Raw genomic sequence first — 22,460 nt, forward strand, 5'->3', positions numbered from 1 at the left:
GGGGGTGAAGCTGGAGATGTGATATATCTTGATTTTAGTAAGGCTTTTGACAATCCCAAATGACACTCTTAGAAGCAAACTAGGGAAATCTGATCTAGATGAAATTACTATAAAGATACATACATAACTGGTTGAAAGACCATATCAAAGCATAATTATTAATGGTTCACTGTCAAACTGGGAGGATGTTGCTTGTGGGGTCTCACAGGGTTCTGTTCTGAAACCAGTACTATTCAATATTTTCATTCATGATGTAGATAATGGGGTGGACTGTATGCATATAAAATTTGTGGATGATGCCAAGCCTGGAGAGATCACAAGCATTCTGGAGGACAGAATTAGAATTCAAAATGACCACGACAAACTGGTGAACTAGTCTGAAATCAACAAGATGAAATTCAATAAAAATGAGTGAAGAACTTCACTTAGGAAGGAAAAATCAAAGCAGCCAATCAGAGCCCAGCAGGCTCAGATAAAAGGAGCTGCAAGGTCTGAACAGGTCAGTCCCTGGCTAAGACCAGAGGGGCAAGGAAAGGTGGAAGGTGCCCCATTCTAAAGCCCTGCAGCAGGACTGGAATCCCGCAGGACCGCTGCCATAATAGCGGGAGTGGTATTTAAAAAAAAAAAAATCCCATGCAGGGCTCTACTCCACTCTGGTCAAAAGAGCTTGATGGGTTGCATTTGCTAGGAGCTCTAGCCTTAAGGTATTGAACAGAGGTAAAAAAGAGACCGGAAGGGAAGACGCTCAGGGAACGTAGCAGTGACCAACCAAGGAAGCAGTAAGTGGCTGCTGTTTATAGGGTTCATAGGTTGGGACCCGGAGTAGTGAACAGGCCCAAGTTCCCCCACCAGCCACTGGGAAAGTGTCCTAAGGCCTGAAAAGGGAACAGGGCTTGGTTAGAAGACTGAGTGAAGGGCGGGACTTAAAGGACTGAGGATCCTGGTGAAAGCTAACATTTTGTTGAACTCTTTGTTATCCTGGAAGGGGTTCATCCATTTTGACTCTGGGACCTAGCTGGAGGGCTGAGCCACTGAAGACCTGCCTAGCAAAGTCAACAACCTACAAAAGGTGCCCAGAGCAGGAAAAGGCCTGAAGTATCAGAAGGCACTCAAGATGTGACTCCATGACAGATGGTCTGGGTACACTTGGTATTCACTCAGTGTGGGAGAATGGACTAGGAAACCTCTCGAGGTCCCTTCCATTCCCACATTTCTAGGAGTCTATGGTTACCTCCCACCCCAAAGATTTTTTCTAAAAGCACTAGTCCCCCTGCCTGCCCACCCACACCCATATTTTAACTGCAGGTGAGATTACATTCAGATAACAGAACTGTATATGCGATTACCATGGGTGACATATACTACATTGAAATTGTTATTGCGGTTCATTATGTGCAGGGCAGAACCTACATTTACCAGGACTAGCACTGAAACTGAATGCACAGAACAAGGGCAAATGATTTTGTGTTTCAAGAATGTGCAGCTGTCCAAGCAAAAGTGAAAGGTGAAAGTAACATTTTATACCCAGATACATGAAAATGAAGGAGTTCAACCTGAGCCCCAACCTACTCCACATCATTGCTATTTCAATGCTGAGCTTTTCAAATAGCACAAAAAATAAACTTACTCCAGCTGTAACCAAACTCATCATCATCTTCCACATCCTCTTCCATTTTGCTGGAAGATGATTGTGCAATTTCACAGCTCATTCCTGAAAATGCTGAAGGAGGGGGCAGAGGCAAGTTACTAAATGAAGTCTTTCCTGGCTCTGAATCTGACTGACTGGATGCCTGTGGAGAACAAGAAAAATGCCGTGACTAAATATATGCAGACTCTAGAGTAGAGCAGAGCAATCTAGTACATGAAAATATCAAAACGGCAATGACTATGGCTTTGAAATTAAATAACAAGCACCAGGAATTCTAAACAAAACACAGAGAGGCATCGGGAGATCAGAGATGTAAAGAACACTAGGCAAGAAGGAGTAAGTCTCCAAATGTATTTTTAAGCAAACAGAACTGACATTAAAAGCCCAATTCAGTGAAGTTTTGTGTGTTGCTTTATGCCTGAGAAACAACCTTGTGTGAAAACTTAATCGAATTTTTTCAATATTCAATTTGCACAGACTTTCTTTTTTTATATCTAAAGAAAAAAACTGACAATTTCTTCTGCTATAATTTTGTATATATACAAACAAGGGAGAGATGGAACAATGGAGTTAAGGTAGCTTTGAAGAATCTTGTAAAAAGAAGAATATTTAGTTGAAATGTTGGTAGAAAGGCCTATTTAAAAAAAAAAAGACGGTGAAGAACACAAAAATACCTTCTTCCAAGTCCTTTACTTGTCTTCTATACAACCTATGAATAATCATGTCAAAAGGGAGAAAGATTTGGCCATAAAAAGGGGGGGGGGGAATACCTACTCTTGGTCTTGTGATTAATTTCTATTAAAAAAAATAAAAAACAAAACTATACACACACAAATTACTACTGCAAATCATGGTCAAATCCTCAGCTCCTTAGTCTGGCAAAACTTCCATTATACAGTTAGGTTGCTTGAGGGAAATGTGATCAAGAACTGTATGATTTGGCTCCATCTTCTTAACTTGTATCATTTTTATTTATTTGGCACTGTGATCAATAGTAAACAATAGGCCAGAATGGGCCATGAGGGCTTGGTAATTGATAAATCAGGTGATGAGAATCGCAACTGATAGATGTCCCATGAAAAACAGTACCATTCTGGGTTTCAGAGTAGCAGCCGTGTTAGTCTGTATCCGCAAAAAGAAAAGGAGTACTTGTGGCACCTTAGAGACTAACAAATTTATTTGAGCATCAGCTTTCTTGAGCTACAGCTCACTTCATCGGATGCATGCAGTGGAAAATACAGTGGGGAGATTTTATATACACAGAGAACATGAAACAGTGGGTGTTACCATACACACTGTAACAAGAGTGATCAGGTAAGGTGAGCTATTACCAGCAGGAGAGTCGGAGGGGGGGGGGGGGAGAGGAACCTTTTGTAGTGATAATCAAGGTGAACCATTTCCAGCAGTTGACAAGAACATGTGAGGAACAGTATGGGGGGGGGGGGGCATAAACATGGGGAAATAGTTTTACTTTGTGTAATGACACATCCACACCCAGTCTTTATTCAAGCCTAAGTTAATTGTATCCAGTTTGCAAATTAATTCCAATTCAGCAGTCTCTCGTTGGAGTCTGTTTCTGAAGTTTTTTATTGAAGAATTGCCACTTTTAGGTCTGTAATCGAGTGACCAAAGAGATAGGGTAGGGTAGGTTCCTGGTTTTCCCTATACCGGAAATCTACTGATCGCTATGCCTATCTACATGCCTCCAGCTTTTATCCAGACAACACCACACGATCCATTGTCTACAGCCAAGCTCTAAGATACAACCATTTGCTCCAGCTCCTCAGACAGAGACAAACATCTACAAGATCTCTATCAAGCATTCTTACAACTACAATACCCACTTGCTGAAGTGAAGAAACAGATTGACAGAGCCAGAAGAGTACCCAGAAGTTACCTACTATAGGATGGGCCCAACGAAGAAAATAACAGAACGTCACTAGCCATCACCTTCAGCCCCCAACTAAAAATACATCATCAAGGATCTACAACCTATGCTGAAGGACGACCCATCACTCTCACAGATCTTGCGAGATAGGCCAATCCTTGCTTACAGACAGCCCCCCAACCTGAAGCAAATACTCACCAGCAACCACACAACAAAAACACTAACCCAGGAACCTATCCTTGCAACAAAGCCTGTTGCCAACTGTGTCCACATATCTATTCAGGGGACCCCATCATAGGGCCTAATCACATCAGTCACACTGTCAGAGCTTGTTCACCTGCACATCTACCAATGTGATATATGCCAGCAATGCCCCTCTGCCATGTACATTGGCCAAACTGGACAGTCTCTACATAAAAGAATAAATGGACACAAATCAGACGTCAAGAATTATAACATTCAAAAACCAGTCGAAGAACGCTTCAATCTCTTTGGTCACTCAATTACAGACCTAAAAGTGACAATTCTTCAACAAAAAATCTTCAAAAACAGACTCGAACGAGAGAATTAATTTGCAAACTGGATACAATTAACTTAGGCTTGAATAAAGACTGGGAGTGGATGTGTCATTACACAAAGTAAAACTATTTTCCCATGTTTATTTTCCCCCCTACTGTTCCTCACACATTCTTGTCCACTGCTGGAAATGTCCCACCTTGATTACCAGTACAAAAGGTTCCTCCTGCCCCCCCCCCCCCCCCCGGCTCTCCTGCTGGTAATAGCTCACCTTACCTGATCACTCTTGTTACAGTGTGTATGGTAACACCCATTGTTTCATGTTCTCTGTGTGTATAGGTTTCAGAGTAACAGCCGTGTTAGTCTGTATTCGCAAAAAGAAAAGGAGTACTTGTGGCACCTTAGAGACTAACCAATTTATTTGAGCATAAGCTTTCGTGAGTTACAGCTCACTTCATCCTTCATCACTTCATATCCTTCACATTAGATATAGCACACACTTAGAACAACAAGACAGTTGCTGGTGGCTGACAGAATGATACAAAAGACTCAATCTTACACAAGCAATTACTGCTATACACAACCTTCCCTTGGCACTTGGAGCTTTAAGTGAATGTGAGGCATTCGAATTGTTTTGAATACATTGTGCAGAAAGCATCTGAGAGTTCAAAGCAAACTGCTGAAATTCCTAAAATGATGTAGGGTATTAGATCAGTCTTTATGAGAACTGAGATACTTACTAGAACCTAAATTGTGGGAGCACTCTCTGAAAAACTCAAACACCAATGTGGACAGGGAGGGTGATGTTTCATAAACCAGTGGTTCCCAAAGCCGGTCTGCCGCTCGTTCAGGGAAAGCCCCTGGCGCGCCGGACGGGTTTGTTTACCTGCCGCATCTGCAGGTTCAGCCAATCGCGGCTCCCACTGGCCAGGGTTCACCACTCCAGGCCAATGGGGGCTGCGGAAAGCGGTGCGGGCCAAGGGACACGCTGGCTGCCCTTCCCGCAGCCCCCATTGGCCTGGAGCGGCGAACCGTGGTTAGTGGGAGCCATGATCAGCCGAACCTGCGGACGTGGCAGGTAAACAAATTGGTCCGGCGTGCCAGGGGCTTTCCCTGAACAAGCGGCGGACCAGCTTTGAGAACCACTGTCATAAACCACACTTATTGCAAAAGAGTCCTAAACTTCAGAATTGTTAGCAAAAGCACACATTAGCGTTCATGCTGTACTTTTATGCTTAAAATGCATATTCCTAACTGAAAAAAGTAAGTAGAAGAATTTTACCTCAAGGTGAGGGTACAGGAGTTCCAGAAACTCAATAAGCACTTCCTATATATTCACTGGAGGCCATATAACCTTAAATTAATGCAGGTGTTTGTGGGAGGGTAGGGGGAGCGGGGGGAGTCTACACAAAGATTAGGGAAGGACATGAAACAACTAACTCAGTGTAGTACACAATTTCTAACTCAAAGTAATGCATCATTTTAGTCTTGCTCTTTGTGAACAATGGAAGTGCCTAAAATGTTGCAGTACTCAATACAATGATCAAGACAACAATAAGATGGTTTGCTATCCAGTAGCTCTGGAAAGACAGGTGTACTTCTGTATATACAAATGAAATTCCAGTGGATTTATCATTAAAAGAAAGCACAAAGTGCCATATATTGATGAACAAGGATCATTTCCTTATGTCTCGCTATATGTACATGTATAAACTCTGCACCTGTTTAAGCAAATGCTGATATGAAAGCCAATGAATGCTCAAAGTCTTCTCTGCAAGCAAAGAGTAAAACAAATAAGGTCCTAACAACAATTAAAATGTACAGGACCAAATTCTGTATTCCAAATCACTGTAAATTATGCATGCATCTCCAAGGACAGAATCTGGCCCCTTTATTTACACACAAGACTTCTGTTCTCTGAATTGGGCCCTAACATAAGGCTAAAATATTTTGACTCTTGACATACCAAAATGCAAACATCTGACAACACATGGAGCCTTCTGGCTACCCAGGGGGCTCTGGTCACAACCAAGCATGTATTTATAATGGCAGTGAATGGACAGCAGTATCAATTTCAATGTAGCAGACCCATTTGGAAGGAAGATCAGTACTTTCCAAAATTACCACAGGCCACGTACAAACAGGCATAAACAAAACACAGCACAAAAAGGATGTGTGACACAATCACAAGTTACTGTAACTTTCACATGGAGACAAACCTTAAATGGTGTGGGGGCAAAAGGGTTAGTTGGGGAACAATGGAAGGCAACCCTAACAGGATTCTGCACATCCTACAGTAACAGAAAACAGCAATCCATATATTACAGTACCTTTGACAATATGTAACATTAGCAATATGAACTCATGTTCACATATTTTTAAGTGACAGGTGTATTTTATAAACTGCAGTAAATTCACACATTTTATTTCAAAATGGACAAATTAGCTTACATGACCTAATTGACCCCTGATTCAGCAAGGTATTTTACTGAATCAGGGCCTTCATAACTTTCTCCACAAAAATCTGGCAGAAAAAGCAAAAAAATGTCCTTGGGGGTAGGGTTCAGATGGGGGTGGCAGGTGGTTTTGACTTTTCTAATATTTGCAAGCACATAAGTTTTTGCATGTAATTATGTGCAACATAATTTTTTTGTAATAACTGTTTATTTAGAAATTATAAGCAAGTACCTCTGTTACACTTCTACTGTCACTACCTCAAAACTATAAGTGTGGGTATAGATTTCAAAAACATACATATGCAGTTTTACAGTCAGTCTTTGCTCTTTACACATTTTTAAATTTTGTTATGAGATTAAGGGAAAAAATACAAAAATTGAAGAAGCACAGATTTACAGCTGAATTCATCCCCCAGATGCATGAGCAGCTACAGGTGACTGTGCAAAATCAGAGCTGTATGCATGTACATGCAGATAGGATTTGGCCTTTAATCAGGGATGCGTCAGAGGTCTAGTTGCATTAGCACCAATTACGAAGAGAAGAATCTAACTTTTCTAGATTTCAAAAAAATGTTGGCACCCTGCTTGTGGTACAGGGCAAGAATTTCCAAAAAAAACCCCAAAAAGTTGTCACCATCTTACAATGTGAGGTATTGACACATTGTTCATGGCAAAAATAAAGTAGGAAATTCCTAACCACACTCATACAGAGAAAGGACCAACATACAAACAACAGATAACAAAGTACCTCTGTCCTTGAAAAAAGCCATTTCATATTAGGCTGAGATTTTCAAAACTACCAAACTCCTCTAGGGGGCTCTGAAAATCTCAGTCTTAAGAGGTTATGATTACATATCTGGCATCTGTACAATACTTCTACACATTCTTATTTATCATGGAAAATTTCCATCCTCACCAGCACAGAATTTTACCCAAATGTGGAAAAAATACGAACAGAGAAGGACACACAAGTGGTGCAGAAGCACATAAATAACGTTCGGTGAACCAATAAAGACCATCAGGTGTCATCCAACCTTGTTAGTGTTGAACGGAGGTGTCATAAATATAAAGGGAAGGGTAAACTCCTTTGAAATCCCTCCTGGCCAGGGGAAAGCTCCTCTCACCTGTAAAGGGTTAAGAAGCTAAAGGTAACCTCGCTGGCACCTGACCAAAATGACCAATGAGGAGACAAGATACTTTCAAAAGCTGGGAGGAGGGAGAGAAACAAAGGGTCTGGGTCTGTCTGGAGTCGTCTTGGCCAGGGACAGAACAGGAATGGAGTCTTAGAACTTTTAGTAAGTAATCTAGCTAGGTATGTGTTAGATTATGATTTCTTTAAATGGCTGAGAAAAGAATTGTGCTGAATAGAATAACTATTTCTGTCTGTGTATCTTTTTTGTAACTTAAGGTTTTGCCTAGAGGGGTTCTCTATGTTTTTGAATCTAATTACCCTGTAAGATATCTACCATCCTGATTTTACAGGGGGGATTTCTTTATTTCTATTTACTTCTATTTTTTATTAAAAGTCTTCTTGTAAAACACTGAATGCTTTTTCATTGTTCTCAGATCCAAGGGTTTGGGTCTGTGGTCACCTATGCAAATTGGTGAGGCTTTTTATCCAACATTTCCCAGGAAAGGGGGGGTGCAAGTGTTGGGAGGATTGTTCATTGTTCTTAAGATCCAAGGGTCTGGGTCTGTAGTCACCTAGGCAAATTGGTGAGGCTTTTTACCAAACCTTGTCCAGGAAGTGGGGTGCAAGGTTTTGGGAAGTATTTTGGGGGGAAGGACGCGTCCAAACAGCTCTTCCCCAGTAACCAGTATTAGTTTGGTGGTGGTAGCGGCCAGTCCAAGGATAACGGGTGTAATATTTTGTACCTTGGGGAAGTTTTGACCTAAGCTGGTAAAGATAAGCTTAGGAGGTTTTTCATGCAGGTCCCCACATCTGTACCCTAGAGTTCAGAGTGGGGGAGGAACCTTGACAGGAGGAGAATCAACAAATGGCTTAGTGCTGCTGATGGTAGCAGGCCCATAGAAAAGGTTGTGCTGCGTGAAAGGCAGCTACAAAGAAAACAAAAGGAACCAAACAACAAAGAAGGTAGGTTTAAAATAAAACCTTGTGGCTTACAGAACAGACCACAAGGTTTCTTGTGTTAACAATGCCCATGTCATACACTATGCTAAAGACATCTGTGAGCAAAGGTAGGCGAGGCTGTACATTTACATTTGTCTGATACACATTGGTGACATTAAATGATGGGGAGAAGAACAGTCTACCAGTTTTATCCTCCTCATAGGTTATGGCCCTCTTCCCTCATTCTATAGGAACTATGAAGGTAGTACCTCTTTTCCACTATTACATATAAGGAGGATTTCTAAAGGCACAAATGGCAGTCAGGCACCCAACTCCCACTGAAAGCCAACAGGAATTAGGCACATAAGTGCCATTTGTACCTCTGAAAATCTCCCCTTATAGTCTTTTGATCCAATCCTCATGGTCCTTACTTAGGTCAAACTCCCATTGATATAAATGGCAGCTTTTTTGCTGAATAAGGAATTCAGAATTGGTATACAGAGCATAGAAGCACATTCATAAACATACTAAGTGTCTTAAAATGTCATGAGTGAGAAGATGAAAAATTTGCCTTCTTTGATTATTATCTGATGAGAGCCAAATGCTTCAATGGCTCTATACTGTAACGTCACTAATTCACATTTATGACCTGGATACAAATTCTGCAAATCAGGAAAAGAACAAACATAAGAACAATTTGTAGAAAATGTAGTGCAAAATTTAGGTTGTGCTTTTATTTTGACAAGTAAACAGCAGCATACTAATAAATGGGCAGCAGGATATTTTCCAGAAGTAATTAAGTTTTAGTAATACAGGATCTTATTATAGCACATTGTCATTAAATATGTGCAGCTAAGTGGGAGGGACCACTTTTTTAGTAAGCTTTATTGGGTTTATGGCTAAACAAAATAAGAATTAGCTGGCTTTTCCTAAGACAATACTAGTTACTTTTCTCTTGTCATTTACTGTCAACATTTTTAACCTTTGGTTTATGCCATTGATGCAGTTCTCGTACTGTATTGTAGGACCAGAATGGTTTTGAAACAAACGTGCTCACTTAAAAGAAAGAGGCAACCATTCTGATGTTCTATAGTAGATGGGAGTGTCCTAAATTCATGCAAATAAATTCTACAAGGGAACCAGCTGCTATGCTGGCCAAAATTCTTTGCAGCTATGAGCCTAACACTTTTGGAAAACAGGCAGTGCAGTGCTTAGAAAGGAATACCCCTTGTACCCCAGTTACATAATCAAGACATGCTTAAGTAGTGGGTAAAAGGAAAAGTGCAAACTTTAGTACGGATAAAAGGAAAAAAGATAAAAAACAGTAGGAGAATTTTCGGGGGCGGGGAGGGGGGAAATACATCAAAAAATCACTGTTATCTGGGCCTGTCTGCACAGTGGAGTAATGAACCTTATGGGGGTGTGACTTCTGAACTGCACAAACATGTTGCACATTAATTGCTCCATATAGAGCCTGCTGGTGCACATCAAAGGTTCCCTACCACCCTCTGATGTACTAGCGGTGTGCACTGCTGCTCTGTATAGAAAAGCCCTTTATCTTACCGTGTAAAGAAATCTCTGAACTAGCCAAAACATTTGTTGTTTTTCAAAAAACACTTAAAATTGGAAAATGCATTGTTCAATATTCATATTCAGGCATCAGTTTACCAAATAAAATTGATCTAATTTGCCAGTGTAATGTTTCTTGGATCTACAGTATTTTACAGTTTGAAAGACAGAGCGATGTTAAGACAAGGGATCCATTGTGACAATGCCACTCACAAACTTGAGAGAGAACATTTTCCCTATGAGAAGAATTTCTGTTTACACATGCAATGTCTTCTAAGTACTATTTGTGAAATTAATGTTTCTATGTAACCATCAGATTTGCTGCCTGCATTAAGAGTTTAAACTATCTTGACAGAGTGTTATATAAATAAAATTAACATAACACACATTTTGTGCATAAATAATCAAGCTCTAGTAATAACACAGAAAATCAATCCCCAACCATTCATATTTGTGCCTCAAATATTTCTGACATAATGATATGTCAATGAAAAAACACTGGCTGCCCTGACTTCTATCCCATGCCACTGTGTTGAAGAAGTTATTGAGACTGTGCAAGGGGTAAATCAGGGCACTGTTTAGGGAATTACCTTCATGTAATCTAAAAATGATTGTTGTCAACAATACCATTGTGCAAGAAAGCACACTTGTACATAGCAAAACAAAAGGAACCACTAGCATAAAAATATTTAGTTATTTGAGCAAACAAAGCATTCAAAAAATGCATAAGGGTGAAGCCCTGCAATGTGGCTGGAGATACGCTCATCTCAATCGGTAATTCTTATTTAAAAATAAACAGAGCAGAGTCATTATGTAGCACAGATGTGGCGCATAACTGCTTGCATGGAGAACTACTAAATTTGTTTCCAGCAGACAACACAGCCCATTCATATTATCTGGGCCATACTCTAATCTCCATGTACAGTATCTTGAAGAATACAACGGTGGAAAATCTGACTCTCTTTTAACAGTCATTTTTAGCAGATGTGTTGTTGCACCATATTAAAGACTGTTATTGTTTGCATGCAGCTAGCTGTCTGGATGAGTACACATGAACGAAGACTGGAAATTCCCTCACAAGTTCTTACTATATGTACAGATGTAAGTTTCAAATGATTAAGATAGTAAAAAGAGTTGTTTTAAAAATTATATCACAAAGCATGTGTACAGTGAAAAGCATGTGCAATGCCTTGCTTTACATACGAAAGTATGGATATTTTAATAAACAGTCAATTTTAAAATACAGTAAAGCTAGTTGGGGGTAGAGAAACAGAACAAGTAGAACTGTAATTTTAAAAATTCCTGAAGGAACATTCATATATACACAAAAAGTCATCTGTGATGAAGTAAAAGCATCACTCTCATCCTAAAAATTCATTAAACAACATCAATCTTGCCCATATCTTAGCAAATGCACAATACTCATTTTAGCAGCCTGAGTATCAATAGCCAACATTCAGGAAAGCTATTCCATGCAACGTTACCTGAGATGACTGACGATAAAATGGGTTAGTAGGTTTCTGCCCACTGAGAGCAGAGGTTGATGAAGAGCTATTGAGAGATTCTGGCTGGGAAACAAAAGTTATGAGACAACTAGTAAATAAACATGCAGATTACATAGACTCTACAATGAGGAAGTTTAGTTTCAGGTGATGCAAGCTACTATTTTAAAGCTTATTAGATTGTGTTTGCATTGTCCATGCAGTTTAATGAAGGAAAAATTATTTTTGTGTACCTCTAGGTCCTTTCATTAATGCTCACTTAATATAACAACAATTGTTGCCGTATATTTTGCATGCATTTGGACACAATATCAATCTCTAAGACTTGTTTTTAGATAGGCTCCCTCCTTTCTCCTCAACAATCAATCATTCTGGAGGCTTTTCAAAATACTTTGAAGCAAGCATACTATAGGAAAATTCCAAATCAATTTCATTCTAAATGGAAATAATATTTAAAAATCAAACCTTTGTTCCTATAATGCTCTGTTTGAGATGGAACCTGCAGGATTAAATATCTCCCCCCACCCCAAAAATAATATCAGCTTGGACATTTATTTAAACTATCCCTATTTTTTGTCTCTTTTTCACATTTAAGATGCTTACCCTTGATCTGTTTATAATGCTCTGTACCATAAAGACTACAGGGTTGCCTGCCTTCCGTATGGCTTCCACAGCTTGTTCATGGCTTGCATCTCTGAGGTCAATTCCATCCACCTGAAAATCGGAAGGCCTCAGCTTAACATTACACAAAACTTAAAGTATAATGAAGCAACTTCTAAGATTTTGATTTTGGATCGTCTATTGCAGCCTGAGCCAAAGGCCTGTGCACTCAGCAGAACGATCCCCACTGACTTCAACATACGTTGAATCAGGTCCTTAGGCACCAACAACGTACAGACTGGATTTTCAAAAGGCATCTAAGAGCTTATCTACATGGCACAGCAATGCACACTAGAGGGATGTGAATTCTAAAATGCATCAACATGCTATGCACTAACTGCCACACGTAGACACCACCGGTGCACACTAAAAGTTCCCTAGTGTATGTTAACTTAGGGTATGTCCACACTGGCAAGTTTCTGAGCAACAAGTGATACCACTTTTATTGAAGCTCTGGAATTAATAAACAATTCTCGCATGCTCACACTGTGCTCCTTGTGATGCTGGACCGCAGCCACATTAGCAGCTCTTGCAACGGCGAAGAGAACAGTGCATTGTGGTCGCTATCCCACTGTGGGACTGGCTGCAGGGTGCTTTGGGAAGGGTTTGCAATGCCCCAGGGGGCAGGCACAGCATCACATGATGCAGGTTTCCCAATCCCATTGTTCTATGGGCATCCTACTACAGGGTCAGCTGCTTTTCAACTGAAGCGGGGCGGGGAGGGCAGAGTGTGTGACAGGGAGTGTGTGTGTGTGTGTATGGAGTGGGGGGAGAGACTTTCTGCGCTGTAATGTCTTTACACTGCCAATACAGCGCTGGAACCTCTGCGCTTTAAGGCTTATGACTCTCGTCAAGGTGGGGTTTTTTGCAACACTCTAACTGAAGAGTTGCTGCGCACTAAGTGGCTTGACAGTGTGTACGCTTTGGGAGTTACACTGCAGAAAGCTGCTTTACTGTGCAGTAACTTGCCAGTGTAGACAAGGCCTTACTGTTGCTACATTAGACAAGTCCAAAGGGACACAGACACCCACCTTTAATTCTGGGAATTTTGGTGCCTATCACCCTTAGGCTCTTTTGAAATCCCAGCCATATAATTTAGGCTTTCAATATTCTAAAGGATTTTAAAACTGGCTATTCATCTGCTTCATTCAAGTTCCATGTCGATATTTTGTCCCAAAAGCCACGGTTATAGAATATGTAATAATATGAAAGCAATGTCAGAGTTTGCCAACAATTGCTTCCAGTCATTTATGGCTCAGAATCAGGGCTATTTATACCTACCTCACTGAGTCAATGTGAGGTTTAATTATATGATACTTACAAAGCATTTGAAGATCCCTGGTGGAGGAGGAGCATTATATAAGTGCAAAGTACTATTTTTTAATGTTAGACAATTTTTCCTTGTTACATTCCCCTCTGCCCCCCAAAACTAGTTTTAGCTCAGAATTGAAAAAATTTCTTCCTCCCTAAACAAAATATTTACAAAGGATGGCTAAGAACAATTCTTTGAGATGTAACATACTCTCTCTTTCGCTCTCCGTATAACATGTACTGATATGTTGATTAAAAAAAAGTTTATCTTGGTATCCAAGGAAAGTCCATGTTATGGTGAGGTTAGCATTAGAAAAGCATATTCATAATGGCTATGATAATAGCTAAAAGCCAAGATACAAGTGTTATTTGTTAGTAGTACTTGCATAAGAAGCCATATAGTGAGAGTTACTTCTGCCTCTTTAATTTCATAGGTTATCTGAGACTTAACCATCCAATGTAAAATAAAGAGAAGGAAAACCATTTAAGATAGCAGATTCTAAATCTATTAGGAAAAAAACAGTATTGTTATCACTCTATCACTTCCAATGACCGAAGTAGTGGCAGGTGCTAACTAGAGAGCAGAGCCAGGTTATGTTACAGTATAAGAAAGGGAAACTATACGTACATGTCCAGACATACATGGTCACTATATATATAGATAGATATATACGCACGCACACACACACACACTATGTCTACAGTCGTCTAGTTAACATGTGTATTCCCCCACATTCACTTCTGCAAGTTTCATTTTCTGGGACAGTCCATATGCTCATTAAAACCCAATGACTCACTTATATTGACCATTAATGGCATTTCTAGCCATTCTGCAAAGTAAAAGCAGTTCTCATCCTTGATATAACCAATGTGTTCATACATCAGAGACAGACCAAAACATTTAGGCCAACCTCAGCCATTACTGAATACTAGTCTATTTGTGCTATTATATAAAACCAATACCTAATAGAGCTCTGCACTGGTGCTTAGATAGGAGGTCATATAAGTGCCTGGATGAAGCTGTAACTTTTTATTATGTAAGTGCTTATTTATACAATATGTTATAAATGGGTCCTCTCCAGCCCAAATTCCACCTTCATACCTGTTGGCCAATGCTTTGAAGCTCTGCAGTCTTCTCTGGCTGTTCACTGTAGAAGCTTTTCTGATGCCCTGCATCTCTGTCCTATATACTGTCCATGTAATTCCAGTTTAAACATTACCCACTTAAAACCACCCTACCTGAGAGGCAGAATCACAGACTCTGCCATCTGGGTTGCCATGTACTTAAAGAATGGCAGCCAGGGTCCAGACGTCATAAAGAATAGTGCATTTCCTAACAACCTAAGATACGGGGTGGAGTATTAACTGACAGCCAACTGAAAAACAGTTTTAGAAAGAATGTCGCTTAATCTTGGCTGCCAACTTTGCTCCAAAGCTGAACCAGGGTGGAGTGAAGGTGAGGGCATCATCCCTGCAAAGACGGCAAAAAGGGGATCAGTGTTCAGGAGAAAAAAGTCTCCCCCTAACCTAGCTGCAGGGGTGGAAAAGTTTCTCTGTGTCCCACAAGTTTGGCTCTAACCCCCTCTCTGTTAGCAGCTAAGCAGAGCTTTATGTACTCCCACCCGGACACGGAGACTAAGTGGAGATGAAAGACAGGGTCTGGATAAGCGCTAACATGCAGGTAAGTGGGATGTCTATTTGCAGTTCTCCTCCTCTTTATGGCCATCTCTTTAACTACCCTATGCAGCTGCATGAAACATGGTAATCTTTCTCCTGAATCAGCTGGTCTAAATAGGGGCTAGGATCCAGGACCTTGTGCATCCCTGTGTTACTCTGAAGACTATGTACATCTGAGGCTGTATGTAAGCCTGAGGCCCTTTGCATGTAAAACACACACATGATAGGACTATGGTTATAATGCAGTAACTACATTTGGTATACCACGTGGTAAAACTCTTAAGGGCTGCCAGTAATGCGGACAGTAATGGAGACATTGGAGGGGTCCGGTACTCATAGGGCTACCTACATTCCATTGTGATGGTGGTGGTGGTTTTATATTCAGAAATATTTAAATAAAAAAGTGATAACTGTACGCCATGTAGGCCCTGGGTTTGTAGGCACAAAATCTAGTTGCTGGCCCTGTACCATGATGGCTGATGAGAAAAAAAAAATCACAATCTCTTGCTTTGCCATAACAAAATTATGTCCACAAGCAGACATTTGCAAGGTTGATGTATATACATGTGAAAAATTAAAGCACATTATAAGTTTGCATGGTACCTCCACTATTCTATCTCCAGTTTTTAAAGTTCCATTTTTGCCAGCGGGGCTGTCTTCCAGAATGTGTTTGATAAAGATTCCCCTCATCACTTCACCATTGCTCAGCCGACTCCCCATCCCTCGTCCACCGACGATGCTGATTCCCAACGACTTGCTAGGTTCTCTCCAAAGCTCAACCCTACAATGACAAAAAAACCAAAAAGGAATGCATTGTATCTACATCACAGCCTCTCGTCTATAAATTCCAAAGGCCTGTCATTTGTACAATTCTATGGAACATATCTGAGAAAAATTCTTCCTTGGATGTTTTCATGCCTTTCTAGGACAGTGGGTTGGGAATGACCAACAAGTCTATTTAGTGTCTAACTTTTGTCTACTGCCCTCCATTTATTTTGGGCTTCTAGCTAACCCTCGTATATCCTATGTGAGCTACAGCAAGAATAACATTCTGAAACTGCAAAACCACCTGAACAACATCCTATATAGCAAACAGGGAAAGATTAAGAATGAGCTCTCAAAACTGGATACTCATAAAAAACCAACCTTCCACAAAAAACTTCCTCATGGATAGATTTTACAAAATCTAGACAAGCCATTTACAACACACACTTTGCTTCTCTACAAAGGAAAAAGGACACTAAACTATCTAAACTACTACATGCCACAAGGAGCCATAACAGTGGTTCCCTTAACCCACCCAACAATATTGTTAATCTTTCCAACTATACTCTTAGCCCGTCAGAAGAGTCTGTCCTATCTCGGGGCCTCTCCTTTTGTCCCTCCAGGCCCACAAACATGATACAGTTCTGTGGTGACCTAGAATTCTACTTTCGACTTCTCCGACTCAAAGAATATTTCCAACACACCTCTGAACAACATACTAACCCACAGAATCCTTCCTACCAACACCACAAAAAGAAGGATTCTGCGTGGACTCCTCCTGAAGGTCGAAACAATAGACTGGACTTCTACATAGATTGCTTCCGTTGACGTGCACAGGCTGAAATTGTGGAAAACCAGCATCACTTGCCCCATAACCTCAGCCGTTCTGAACACGATGCCATCCACAGCCTCAGGAACAACTCTGACATCATAATCAAAAAGGTTGACAAAGGAGGTGCTGTCGTCATAATGAATAAGTTGGAATGTGAACAAGAGGCTGCTAGGCAGCTCTCTAACTCTATATTCTACAAGCCATTATCCTCTGATCCCACTGAGGATTACCAAAAGAAACTATACCATCTGCTCAAGAAACTCCCTGAAAAAGCACAGGAACAGATCTGTGTAGACACATGCCCAGAACCCTGACCAGGGGTATTCTATCTGCTACCCAAGATCCATAAACCTGGGAATCCTGGACACCCCATCCTCTCAGGCATTGGCACCCTGACAGCAGGATTGTCTGGCTATGCGGACTCTCTCCTCAGGCCCTACGCTACCAGCACTCCCTGCCATCTTTGAGACACCACTGACTTTCTGAGGAAACTACAATCCATCGGTGATCTTCCAGAAAACACCCTCCTGGCCACTATGGATGCCCTCTACACCAACATTCCACACAAAGATGGACTACAGGCCATCAGGATCAGTATCCCCGATAATGTCACGGCAAACCTGGTGGCTGACCTTTGTGACTTTGTCCTCACCCATAACTATTTCACATTTGGGGACAATATATACCTTCAAGTCAGCGGCACTGCTATGGGTACCCGCATGGCCCCACAGTATGCTAACATTTTTGTGGCTGACTTAGAACACCGCTTCCTCAGCTCTCATCCCCTAATGCCCCTACTCTACTTGCGCTACACTAATGACATCTTCATCATCTGGACCCATGGAAAAGAAGCCTTTGAGGAATTCCACCAGGATTTCAACAATTTCCATCCCACCATCAACCTCAGCCTAGACCAATCCACACAAGTGGATTGACCTCAGCCTAGACCAATCCACACATTTCCTGGCCACTACTGTGCTAATAAGCAATGGTCACATGAACACCACCCTATACTGGAAACCTACTGACCACCTACATGCCTCCAGCTTCCATCCAGGACACACCACACGATCCATTGTCTACAGCCAAGCTCTACGATACAACCTTATTTGCTCCAATCCCTCAGACAGAGACAAACACCTAGAAGATCTCCATCAAGCATTCTTAAAACTACAATACCCACCTGCTGAAGTGAAAAAAACAGATTGACAGAGCCAGAACTGTACCCAGAAGTCACCTACTACAGGACAGGCCCAACAAAGAAAATAACAGAATGCCACTGTCACCTTCAGCCCCCGACTAAAACATCTCCCACGCATCATCAAGGATCTACAACCTATCCTGAGGGACAACCCATCACTCTCACAGATCTTGGGAGACAGGCCAGTCCTCGCTTACAGACAGCCCCCCAACCTGAAGCAAATACTCATCAGCAACCACACACCACACAACAAAAACACTAACCCAGGAACCTATCCTTGCAACAAAGCCCGATGCCAACTTTGTCCACATATTTATTCAAGTGACACCATCACAGGACCTAATCACATTAGCCACACCATCAGGGGCTCGTTCACCTGCACATCTACCAATGTGATATATGTCATCATGTGCCAGCAATGCCCCTCTGCCATGTACATTGGCCAAACCGGACAGTCTCTACGCTAAAGAATAAATGGACACAAATCATAGAATCATAGAATATCAGGGTTGGAAGGGACCTCAGGAGGTCATCTAGTCCAACCCCCTGCTCAAAAGCAGGACCCATCCCCAATTAAATCATCCCAGCCAGGGCTTTGTCAAGCCTGACCTTAAAAACTTCTAAGGAAGGAGATTCCACCACCTCCCTAGGCAACGCATTCCAGTGTTTCACCACCCTCCTAGTGAAAAAGTTTTTCCTAATATCCAACCTAAACCTCCCCCACTGTAACTTGAGACCATTACTCCTTGTCCTGTCCTCTTCCACCACTGAGAATAGTCTAGAACCATCCTCTCTGGAACTACCTCTCAGGTAGTTGAAAGCAGCTATCAAATCCCCCCTCATTCTTCTCTTCTGCAGACTAAACAATCCCAGTTCCCTCAGCCTCTCCTCATAACTCATGTGTTCCAGACCCCTAATCATTTTTGTTGCCCTTCGCTGGACTCTCTCCAATTTATCCACATCCTTCTTGTAGTGTGGGGCCCAAAACTGGACACAGTACTCCAGATGAAGCCTCACCAATGTTGAATAGAGGGGGACGATCACGTCCCTCGATCTGCTCGCTATGCCCCTACTTATACATCCCAAAATGCCATTGGCCTTCTTGGCAACAAGGGCACACTGCTGACTCATATCCAGTTTCTCGTCCACTGTCACCCCTAGGTCCTTTTCCGCAGAACTGCTGCCTAGCCATTCGGTCCCTAGTCTGTAGCTGTGCATTGGGTTCTTCCGTCCTAAGTGCAGGACCCTGCACTTATCCTTATTGAACCTCATCAGATTTCTTTTGGCCCAATCCTCCAATTTGTCTAGGTCCCTCTGTATCCTATCCCTGCCCTCCAGCGTATCTACCACTCCTCCCTGACATCAGGAATCATAACATTCAAAAACCGGTAGGAGAACACTTCAACCTCTGTGGCCACTCAGTAAAAGATTTAAGGGTGGCAATTTTGCAACAGAAAAGCTTCAAAAACAGACTCCAACGAGAAACTGCTGAGCTTGAATTAATATGCGAACTAGATACCATTAACTTGGGTTTGAACAGAGATTGGGAGTGGCTGGGTCATTACACATATTGAGTCTATTTCCTTAAGTTAAGTATCCTCACACCTTCTTGTCGTGAACTGTCTAAATGGGCCATCTTGATTATCACTACAAAAGTTTTTTTCTCCTGCTGATAATAGCTCATCTTAACTAATTAGCCTCTCTCAGTTTGTATGGTAACTTCCAACTTATCTGTATGTATACATATATCTTATTATATGTTCCATTCTATGCATCCAATGAAGTGGGCTGTAGCCCACGAAAGCTTGTGCTCTAATAAATTTGTTTGTTTCTAAGGTGCCACAAGTACTCCTGCTCTTTTTATAATTGGAAGGCTACCTCCAAGAACTTGGATATCATCCCACTCATATATGTGAAGAGTTAATTTTGTAGTCCCCTGGCTTAGGTTTATCAGTGCAAATTAAATTTAAAACTAATCTTCCCAGGCACTCAGCACACAAGTTGGATCACAGGGATTTAGGCTGACTACAGTAAAAATAAATATGCCCTATTTGTGTTATGCATAGATATAAACGCTACACTATTTTGACTGCTTCCTTATTTACTTTACAGTATTGGAAAGGATCCACTATAGTTCCAATTTCAATACACCGATGTTTATGAGAGAGTGTCATTCAACTGGGAATCCATACTCACCGTCTGGGCTGGTTCCAGTGACTGTAAGCTGCATTCTGAAGTTCGCTTTCTTCTCCCTCCCCCTCTTCACGTTCAGGTAGTTCTGGAATTTCTCTGCTAATAAATAAGAGCAAACAAAGTACATTTAAAATCCTAATAAAGTCCCAGGTGTCGTTATGCAACGAACACCAAACGGATCTAATGGACAGAATGAGAATTTTTACAGATTATGGAGGTAGCCGTGCTTTTACACGAGAAAATAGCGAGTAAAAAAGTGCTTTAGTATCTAGCACATTTCTAAGTGTTCCCCTTATATTGTAAGAAAGATTTTAAATTCTTATGGTACAGCTGTGAACCATCTGGAGTCACCACCCTCCCAGTAAGCTTCTGATATAATATATCCTGTGTTTAGGAATTCCTGTTCCACTCTCTTCAATTAAGCTTTCACCAATGACAACCACAGAGTAGAATACTCTGCATTTCTAAATGGGAGTGGAGCCAAAATTTAAACAAATTGAAGTTTAGTTTCCAAAGGGAAAAAAAATAACAGCTATAATTTTCAAAAGTGATAAGTGGTTTTGGTACCCAACTTGAAACACTCTGAAGGTGATCTGCACCCTCTCTCTCTCTGAAAATCAGGTTTCTTTAAAGTGTCTCAAGCTGAGATGGAGGTATGCAGTATTGTTAGTCACTTTTGAAAATCCTGGCCAATAATTCTAATGATTTTCTGAGGCCTAGGAGAATGCTGAGAAAAGTTCATTCTGTGACTGGAAATTCACATCTAATTGTTGCAACATACATTCTAGATGGAACAGAAATGTCATTTTCAAATTTTGGAAGAGTACAGCTAATGAGACATAATATTTGAATTTTTTTCTGAAACCCCCCTCCCCATCCCCTATAACTGCTTGATTTCACAGACTATTCCCATTGTCTCACAAATCTGACAATGTTGAAATATCAGTATTTTTTCAGTATTTTGTTGCTTTAAAAAACTATTTAATTAATGAAGCGTATTCCCAACCAATATTTACATACACACCATCTTCTAATTCAGTGAGAGGCCTACAAAGGGATGAAGTTAACTAGAATAGGATATAAATGGTGTATATTCACCTCTTTCAGACACACATATATTAGCCTTACAAAAATGTAATGGAAAACTTCTAGCCAGGCACAAAAATCTACTTATAGAATCACAGAATATTAGGGTTGGAATGGAACTCAGGAGGTCATCTAGTCCAACCCCCTGCTCAAAGCAGGACTAATCCCCAACTAAATCATCCCAGCCAGGGCTTTGTCAAGCCTGACCTTAAAAACCTCTAAGGAAGGAGATTCCACCACCTCCCTAGGTAACCCATTCCAGTGCTTCACCACCTTCCGAGTGAAATAGTGTTTCCTAATATCCAACCTAAACCTCCCCCACTGCAACTCTGTCACCTGCTACCACAGAGAACAGTCTAGATCCATCCTCTTTGGAACCCCCTTTCAGGTAGTTGAAATTAGCTATCAAATCCCCCCTCATTCTTCTCTTCTGCAGACTAAGTAATCCCAGTTCCCTCAGTCTCTCCTCATAAGTCATATGCTCCAGCCCCCTAATAATTTTTGTTGCCCTCTGCTGGACGCTTTATAATTTTTCCACATCCTTCTTTTAGTGTGGGGCCCAAAACTGGACACAGTACTCCAGATGAGGCCTCACCAATGCCGAATAGAGGGGAACGATCACGTCCCTCGATCTGCTGGCAATGCCCCTACTTATACAGCCCAAAATGCCATTGGCCTTCTTGGCAACAAGGGCACACTGTTGACTCATATCCAACTTCTTGTCCACTGTAACCCCTAGGTCCTTTTCTGCAGAACTGCTGCCTAGCCACTCATTCCCTAGTCTGTAGCAGTGCATGAGATTCTTCCATCCTAAGTGCAGGACTCTGCACTTATCCTTGTTGAACCTTATCAAATTTCTTTTGGCCCAATTCTTTAATTTGTCTAGGTCCCTCTGTATCCTATCCCTACTCTCCAGCGTATTTTACCACTCCTCCCAGTTTAGTGTCATCTGCAAACTTGCTGAGGGTGCAATCCACACCATCCTCCATATTAATATTAATGAAGATATTGAACAAAACCAGCCCCAGGACCGACCCTTGGGGCACTCCACTCGACACTGGCTGCCAACTAGACATGGAGCCGTT

General features: G+C 41.3%; 1 protein-coding gene across 17 annotated transcripts in view; it reads right to left on the reverse strand.

Moving 5' to 3' along the window:
• The window catches only part of MPDZ (multiple PDZ domain crumbs cell polarity complex component), a 134,249-nt gene that overhangs the window by 32,196 nt on the left and 79,593 nt on the right, over nt 1–22,460 (reverse strand). For 7 of the 17 annotated variants that reach the window (XM_073345394.2, XM_073345403.2, XM_073345398.2 and 4 more), the window contains 6 exons: nt 20,293–20,388; nt 15,902–16,079; nt 12,254–12,364; nt 11,633–11,716; nt 6,272–6,343; nt 1,628–1,790 (listed from right to left, as the gene is read on the reverse strand). In XM_073345394.2, the coding sequence (XP_073201495.1) occupies nt 1,628–1,790; nt 6,272–6,343; nt 11,633–11,716; nt 12,254–12,364; nt 15,902–16,079; nt 20,293–20,388 (704 nt within the window). The remainder of the gene's footprint in view (nt 1–1,627; nt 1,791–6,271; nt 6,344–11,632; nt 11,717–12,253; nt 12,365–15,901; nt 16,080–20,292; nt 20,389–22,460) is intronic. The other 10 variants (XM_073345399.2, XM_073345397.2, XM_073345409.2 and 7 more) reach the window with 6 other exon arrangements.

Source organism: Lepidochelys kempii, chromosome 5 (genome assembly GCF_965140285.1).
Source record: "Lepidochelys kempii isolate rLepKem1 chromosome 5, rLepKem1.hap1, whole genome shotgun sequence".
NCBI lineage: Eukaryota > Metazoa > Chordata > Testudines > Cheloniidae > Lepidochelys > Lepidochelys kempii.